Raw genomic sequence first — 8,927 nt, forward strand, 5'->3', positions numbered from 1 at the left:
CTCTGGCTGTCGGAGCCCGGGGGGAAGTCCGGACATTTAGAAATTCCCCCCGGACGCTATTTTTAGCTCTAAAATCCGGACATGTCCGGGGGAATCCGGACGAATGGTAACCCTAGTGGCACTCTACACTTTTTATTGTGTGGTGTAATTGAAATTGATATATTTTGAAAATATAGAAAAAACATCCAAAAATATGTATAATAAATTGGTATTCTATTATTATTTAACAGTGTGACTAAAACTGATTAATCGTGATTAATTTTTTTTAATCTTGCAATTAATCAAGATTAATCTTTTTGATCATTTGACAGCCCTAATCATAATTATATGACGGGATGAATATGGGGGTTCCCGGATGCTGCTTTGAGGTACAGAATGCCACACAGGTCCATTCCTATAGAATGAGGTATTGTATCCCAGAAACCAGTGACCCTCAAAAGGATCTAGGGATCCTAGCGGGCAAGCAACTCCACATGAGCTTCCAGAGTGATGCTGTCTAAGAAAGTCTGCTATCCATACATGTGTCACCTGAGGATTTGAGCACTACAGCCGCATGGCATGCAACAATACAGTGAGGAAGAACCACTCTAGAACCCTGCTCAAAGGCACCAGGGCACCAAGTTCATCTGTTGCTGGGGGTCAAACCAGGGAGTTTAGTTGGTGGTACACTATATATAGAAGTCGTGACAAAAAAACACTTGGACTCCATTGTAAAACTGTGAAATTCCCAGAAAGACAGGATACATGGCCACTCAATTACAAGTAATTTTTTTTTTAGTAATACACTTCCAAAGTTGTTACTGTATACTTTTTGCCTTTCCCTTAAATGTAAGCAAATATGAGAGTTAATTACACCAGTCTTCATCAGAGACAATTAAGCAGTATAGGTTTTTTCCATCATTTAAAAAAACAGCAACAAAAAACTTTAGTCTGTTCAATTAACAGGGTACTATCAATGTTGTTTAGCCTCAAAAATGAGTTACATTTAAAAATTGACCCATATTGTAGGTCTCAGATTCAGGATTTTAGCAATATTTTTTTAATATGTCTTTGCAGAAGTATTGGTAGGAAAAAACTTCCTTCACACTCAGTCAACTTACTGGGTATTCCTGTATAAAGAGAAGTAGGCATATGCTAGCTACAGGAAGAGAACATAGCTTCTCTTATCGGTCAGATATAATAATCTTAATGGAGAGTGACTATTTAAGGTACATTGGAAAAACAGAATCACAAATTGCTTTTTTTCATGCCTGTGTATCTATTGGAGTTATGGTTACAGATTGCCTTTGTTCTTTTAATTCCCAGGCATAGCCCCAAAACTCAAAATTCTTTAATGTTAATGAAAAAATAGCTATGTGGGCTATAATCAGAAACTAATCGGTTATATAGGTTCATGTTATATTTTAAAAGTGTATATAAAACAGACCATAACTATCTTTATTTTTGTTTTTCAGATAAATCCAAATCATGGAGGGGCTCTTGCATTACATAAACCCAGCACATGCCATTTCTCTCTTAAGTGCTTTGAATGAGGAACGTCTAAAAGGACAGCTATGCGATGTTATTCTTATAGTGGGAGACCAAAAATTTAGAGCTCATAAAAATGTTCTGGCTGCCAGCAGTGAATACTTCCAGACTCTCTTCACAAATAAAGAGAATGAGTCCCAATCAGTGTTTCAACTTGACTTCTGTGAACCAGATGCTTTTGAGAATGTATTAAACTACATTTACTCTTCGTCTTTGTTTGTTGAGAAAAGCAGTCTTGCGGCTGTTCAAGAATTGGGCTACAGCCTTGGAATTTCCTTTCTTACCAACATTGTTTCTAAGAGTCCTCAAGCTCCTTTTCCAGCATGTCCCATTAAAAAAATACTGTTTCAAGAAGAAGATGAAAGCGGTTCTCAGAAGAGAAGTGTCATTGTTTGTCAGAGCAGAAATGAAGCACAAGTTAAAAATGTCAGTCAAACACATGATTTAAGCCATAGCTCTAAGCCTTCACACTCCATTGCCATCAAAACAAACAATAGGCCACAAGTAACAAAACCAATTGAACCACTTCACAGTTTATCATTAAGTGACAGGAGGTGGCTAAAAGACAGTCCTGTGAGCTACACCAAACTTCATGAACCTTCTGGAACTGTGGATGACCAAAGTAGAAGTGGCTTGGTAAAGAGGAATGCAGTATTGCCACAAAAGCCTTTAGCTGAGAAAGAAACTTCATGTGATGAGCCAGGAGTGAGTGGTCAGCTTCTAAGAGGAAAAGCTGCAGAGATGTCATTAAAAAGACCACGTCCTCCAATCTTATCTCTGCATGGTTCATCAGAATCTACATTTTTGTTGCGAGAGACAGGAAAAGGAAATGGTCAAGGAGAAGATAGGAATTTGCTATACTACTCAAAATTAGGACTAGTGGTTCCATCTAGTGGATCTGGTCCTGAAAACCAAAGTATTGACCGGAGTGGCCCACTTGTAAAAAGTCTCCTTCGAAGGTCATTGTCCATGGATAGTCAGGTTCCTATTTATTCATCTTCTATTGATTTAAAAGCTTCACATGGACCATCATTGGTGACTAGTGACTCACAGGGAAAAACATTTAATGTTACATCTCAAAAGTCATCCTTGAAAGAGTCTTCAGAAAAGGCTGTCCTAGATGACAAGACACAGGTAATACACCCACACCGCCTTAGGTCCTTTAGTGCCTCTCAGTCAACTGATAGGGAGGTAGCTTCTCCTCTAACTGATGTACGAATCAAAACTGAACCTAGCAGCCCACTTTCAGAGCCTTCTGAAATAATAAGAGTTACAGTAGGAGATGCTTCAACATCTGCCAGTAAAGACTTCCCTTTTAAAACTGAGGATGATAATAGGGATATGAGTAGACTTCCAGCAAAAAGGAGGTTTCAAGCAGATAGAAGGCTACCATTTAAAAAACTGAAAGTGAATGAGCATGGTTCTCCTGGGTCAGAGGATAATTTTGAGGAAAGTTCAAGTCCTACGCGTCTTGATGCTGATTTTCCAGATTCTGATGTCAGTAAAGATGAATACAGTGAATTGGAAGAAGTGAGACCAAACAAAAAGTTTAAATGCAAGCACTGCCTTAAGATTTTCAGATCTACAGCAGGCCTTCACCGTCATGTTAATATGTATCATAATCCAGAGAAACCATATGCTTGTGATATATGCCACAAGAGATTTCATACGAACTTCAAAGTATGGACTCATTGCCAGACACAGCATGGAATTGTGAAGAACCCCTCACCTGCTTCCAGTTCACATGCTGTCTTGGATGAAAAATTCCAAAGAAAATTAATTGATATTGTGAGAGAGAGAGAGATTAAGAAAGCACTGATTGTTAAACTACGACGTGGCAAACAAGGTTTTCAGGGACAGTCCAGTTCACAAGCACAGCAAGTCATCAAAAGGAACTTAAGATCAAGATCCAAAGGAGCCTACATTTGTACCTACTGTGGGAAAGCTTATCGTTTTCTCTCCCAATTTAAACAGCACATAAAAATGCATCCAGGGGAAAAACCAATTGGAGGAAATAAGGTTTCTAAGCAAAAAGAGCACATTCATATTGCAAGTCCAGTTGAAAACAAAGAGGTCTATCAGTGCCGTCTTTGTAATGCTAAGCTCTCCTCTCTTATTGAACAGGGAAATCATGAGCGACTTTGTAGAAATGCAACAGTCTGTCCTTATTGCAGCCTTAGATTTTCTTCTCCAGAGCTGAAGCATGAACATGAAAGCAAGTGTGAATATAAGAAGCTCACTTGTCTTGAATGTATGCGCACTTTTAAATCCTCCTTTAGTATTTGGCGTCATCAAGTTGAAGTTCACAATCAAAATACCATGGCCCCAACAGAGAATTTTTCTTTACCTATTCTTGATCACAATGGTGAAATAACGAATGCTTCAAGATTGCATTCTCAATCAGAATCTAATAAAATGAACAATTTTGTTACTGCAAAGGAAGATGGAGTATTCAGTGATTCTTCAGAACAAATTAATTTTGATTCTGAAGACTCTTCATGCCTCCCTGAAGATCTAAGTGTTTCCAAACAGTTTAAAATTCACGTCAAAGAAGAGCCTGCAGACGATATAGAGGATGAGGTCACTGAAACCAACAGAGAAGCTAAGGAAGTAGTTTCTAATAAAGTCACTGGCTTGTGGCCCTGTGAAAAATGTGGAAAAATTTTTACTGTACACAAGCAGTTGGAGCGTCACCAGGAGCTTTTGTGCTCTGTAAAACCATTTATTTGTCATGTGTGCAACAAGGCCTTCCGGACCAACTTCCGTCTGTGGAGCCACTTCCAGTCTCATATGTCACAGGCTGCAGAGGAATCAGTGAATAAAGATGCTGAGATATGTCCACCAGCTAACTCCCCATCACCGCCACCTCTGCCTCCACCCCCACCTCTACCCAAAATCCAGCCCTTAGAGCCTGATAGTCCGACAGGTTTATCTGAGAGCCCAACTACTACTGAGAAATTATTTGTTCCACAAGAATCGGACACACTCTTTTATCATGCTCCACCACTTTCAGCAATCACATTCAAAAGACAATATATGTGTAAACTTTGTCACAGGACATTCAAGACTGCATTTAGTCTTTGGAGCCATGAACAGACACACAATTAGCTAGAGATCTTCAACAGGTAGTTTAAAAAGCTGGTTAAATGGAGACCATTTCCAGGATATTTCAGAAGTATGCCATATAAACTAGAAATCTAAGGGGACAAGAAACATCAAAAAAGTAAAGATGGATTTATGATGCTGCTTGGATTTGAAGATTAAGGTAAACTAACTTTGATGTTAGTAGATAGAAATTTGAATAATTTAAAGTACTGTTGTCTGGGATCTTATAGTAACAGTATAATTTAATTTCATTAACATTGAAATCCAATCACATCTTGATTGTATGCATGGATCCTCATCCTGTGGTGTCAATATATATAAATATACATTAAAAACAAAAAAGGAACAACAATGTGGATTCTAACTGTGAGTTTATAGTAGTGTTATACTGTAACCAACTTCTTGTTTTGAGTATAATGAACACCTGAGCTCCCTATAAATATTAGCCCTGCACTTGAAATTAAGAAAGAAGTGGATGGAATATTTTTCTTTAGTAATCTAGATTTTTAGTAATATTTTAGCAATAACAAATAAACCTCAAGTTTGAGTTACCCTGACACTTATTGGGAATGAATGTTTGGTATTTTATGGTAATGTGGAATTGTTTTGTTCTTATATGGAACTTGTGCAAAATACAATAGAACCTAAAATCAGCAATATTAATACTTGGATTTTATATTTAAAGTAGCAGCAAGCCTGCTTTCAGCCATTTAAATAGAAGTTTCTAAGGAAGACTCTGGAAAAAAAGTATGCTGCTTTATATAACGCCCCAAAGGCTAATTTACTGTAGGTATTTCAGTAACTACAAGCATTGTAATAAAGCAGCACTTATAATACAAACAACAGTACTGTTTATGCATATGAACTAACATTGAATGGATGTCAAACAATTCACAATTTTGTTTCCTCTGGTTTGTACTGTTGTGTGTAATTCTGAGTACAATAGAATGTATGAATATATTACTTTCAATGGCAGAAGAGGAGGAAGGGGTTGTGAAATAAACTCCTGTGTGTGGCAGTAAATGTGGCCATTAGCACAAAGATATGTTTTTTTAAAAAATGTAAATATTTACATAGAGACCTGTATAAATGAACAAAATATGTATTTAAATTTTGTATTAAACAAACCTATCCAGTTCAAAGCAGAGGAAAAAGCACCACACTACAATCATTGGATTTTGTAAATACAGTGTATAGAATATTTGTTTCTTTTCTGACACTTTCTATTGTTTGTGATCCTTTGTGTTAGAAGTGTTTATTTGGGTTTGTTTAAAATCATGGTGGTAATGATTAAAAATAGTCACAGTTGGAATGGTTGGCATCATTAGTATCAGATATTTGCCAGAAGCTATGGCATGGGTCCAGAGTTAGTTTTTCACCTGCTTTTGACAATGTGCTTCTCTTGTTTAGAAGCTCAGAGTTAAAACCATCTTTCTGCTGTTGGTATTTTAAATTTAATTGAGTGGAATGGATTAGCATAAACAGTGAGAATGTAAATGAATTAAATACTTGACAGTCCATTTTGGATTCAGGCCAACTTCAGATGGGAAAAGAAAAGAGAAAGTATTGCATTCAGTACTGTGTAATTAGGGCCCAGCCCTGCTTTCACTGAAGTCAACGGGAGTTTTGTTGCTGACTTCAGTGGGAGCAGGATCAAGACCTTCATCCTATAAGGTTCTGATACTGCATTCCTTCAGCATCCAGAATTCCCACAGAAGTCACAAGGCTGAGGCCCAAAATACAAAGGTGTGGACAACAATGATAATATTCAGGACCAATGGCCCTGATTCAGCAAGGTTGAGCATGGGTGCCTACCTTTAAGCTGCTGGGTTTGCCTATTGACTTCAGTGGGTGGTTAGTTAGGCACATACTTAGATACCTTACTCAATCAAAGTCCATATTTGCCATCATTTGTTTTGTTTGTTTTAAAACAGCACTTTATTTTCATTGGGAAGTTCAACATAAAAGGAGATGGCACAATATGACCCTCAGACTTTCAGCTACCAGCAAACTGCAATAATTAGCTACAAAGTCTTTTGCTACAACATGGTGGATAAAAAAAATCTAAAACTGCTACTAAACACGCTAACACCTACCCATAGGTGTTTTTCCTTATTCCAAATGAATTATGTTAGAACATAATTACACTAATAAGCTGCAAGTATTTTTAGATGAAAACTGCAATCAAAACTACAGTTAGACTAGATCAGTGGTTCTCTAACTTTTGTACTGGTGACCCCTTTCACATAGCAAGCCTCAGTGTGCCCCCCCCCCCCCTTGTAAATTAAAAACACTTCTTAATATATTTAACACCATTATAAATGCTGGAAGCAAAGCAGGATTTGGGGTAGAGGCTGACAGCTCGTGACCCCCCTCCCCCCGGTAATAACCTTGTGACCCCCTGAAGGGGTCCCGACCCCCAGTTTGAGAACCCCTGCACTAGATGACCCTTGAGGTCTCTGCTAACCCTATGATTCTATGAAACAAGGTTCCTATGTAATCTTTTATAGGTGACGCTTCCGGATGTGACTCCTTTTTTAAATTCCAACTAACAAAACTAAACCATTTAATGAAAAGAAGTAATTTCAGCATAAAATAATAATTACTCAACCTTGTTTATTAAACAAAAGCAAAATGAAATAAAGCCATGTTAAATATATTTAGCACAGCTAAATAATTGTTTTGTGTTTACATTAAATGTCTTTTAGGAGAAGAAATCTATGTGGACAAAATGTGAAAGCAAGGTATTAAAATTGGTGCCTAAGTTTTCACCATTGATTCCCGTACAAAACAGCATGATATTTCCTTTTTAGTTTGTTGACAGTCTGTACCTAGCCTTCTAAGAATGAGTATACCCTTCTAAGAGAAAATATGATGACCAGTTCAGCTATCAAATAATCATAATTTTCAACTGAAGCACTTCTTTGATGCATTTTTGGTATACTAAGATTATAAATAGCACACATATAACAACCTTGTGCTATATTTTGAAGAAGTCTTGATTTTTCCCCCAAGTGTAATATATATTGTAAAAATCAGAAAAAAGTGGATATAACTAGTTTCCTTTATAAATTTGTTAGATTATTTTTAAAAGTTTGTTTTAATTTTGAGCATGTTCTGTGCTTTTTTTAAATTAGTTCCTGTTTGTTGTCCAATAAAGGAATACAGGCTCTCTAAATAAAGTTTTAAATATGAGATATTTTATAGCAATTCTGGTTTTCTATTAGCTTTTATATAGTATCTTAAAAAGCCCTGAGACAGAAGTGTTTACTTTGGAGGATATGGAATAAATATGCTTCCACTCATGTAATTTTAATATATGTTAGAAAAGTTAAATTATGGAAGAAATTGTTAGTTGCTTGTTTATACAATAAAGGTCTTTTAAAGAATGTCTAGTTTGGCCATAACAAGAATGATAGGCAAATTATTGATACAAAAAACCTGTCTTCATCATATTTGGTTTAGTTTTGCAACTGTGTGAATTGGGTACTAAAGGCCTTGGCTTTTTGTCTGATTATTTAACAATTGCAGAAAGTTTGTATGATTTCTCTTAAACTTTGAGGTTTTGTGCTCTTTTTCATATGGCATGACAGAAACATGCAGATGTTTTAATATATACTTTAGAATTTAATTCTTTCTTCGTTTGTTTTGTCCTCCATCAACAAAATTTGACAGAGGCTCATCCTGTTCCAACTCAAGTCAGTGACAATTCCTGTTTACTTTAGTGGGAACAGGATTGGGCCTGTGAAGTAAAGCTAGTTCATGTAGGTACTGATTCAGCTAAGCACATGCTTAAGTCCCACTGCAGTCATTGGGCCTTAAAACATGATTAACTTTAAGCATATGCTTAAGTGCTGTGCTGAATTGGGGCCATAATCAACCACTCAAAGTAAGCAATGGAAATAATTACATGTTGTGGACTTTTAAATGGTAGAAACAAAAATGTTATAAGTGAATGTTCTTCTGAATAAAGGCTACATATATAGTTAGTGTGTAATTCTGCAATTTTACCAAAATAGACAAAGGACATGAAATGGTATTGCTACTCTAATTTTGTAACTTTTTTAAAGAAAACAATAGACAGTTAAACTTCAGAGATGGCAGTTGAGTTGTCAGTCTCATTTCAGAACACAACTATAGCCTTACAACCCTCCAGTGAACCAAAACACACAGCTGTAGGGGACCTGCTCCTGCATTCTCTCCTTGGGCAATGCTCCCATTGACATCCATGAGGCTTTTTGCCCAAGTAGGAAGTGCAGGTTTCTTCCAGATCGGAATTGTACTCTAAGGCCTTG

General features: G+C 36.7%; 1 protein-coding gene across 2 annotated transcripts in view; it reads left to right on the forward strand.

Moving 5' to 3' along the window:
* LOC112118285 (zinc finger and BTB domain-containing protein 21) overlaps positions 1–7,821 on the forward strand; it is a 27,893-nt gene extending 20,072 nt beyond the window's left edge. The window contains exons 2-3 of one of the 2 annotated variants that reach the window (XR_002909046.2): positions 1,455–4,792; positions 7,341–7,821. Coding sequence is in view for 1 of the 2 variants with exons in the window: in XM_026651846.2 (XP_026507631.1) it covers positions 1,468–4,635 (3,168 nt within the window). In the remaining variant the exon portion in view is untranslated. Of the gene's footprint in view, positions 1–1,454; positions 4,928–7,340 lie in introns of those variants that run through there. The other variant, XM_026651846.2, reaches the window with a different exon arrangement.
* Positions 7,822–8,927: the final 1,106 nt, after the last annotated feature.

The sequence above is a fragment of the Terrapene carolina genome, unplaced genomic scaffold (genome assembly GCF_002925995.2).
Source record: "Terrapene carolina triunguis isolate 2854851 unplaced genomic scaffold, T_m_triunguis-2.0 Scaffold31, whole genome shotgun sequence".
NCBI classification, from domain to species: domain Eukaryota; kingdom Metazoa; phylum Chordata; order Testudines; family Emydidae; genus Terrapene; species Terrapene triunguis.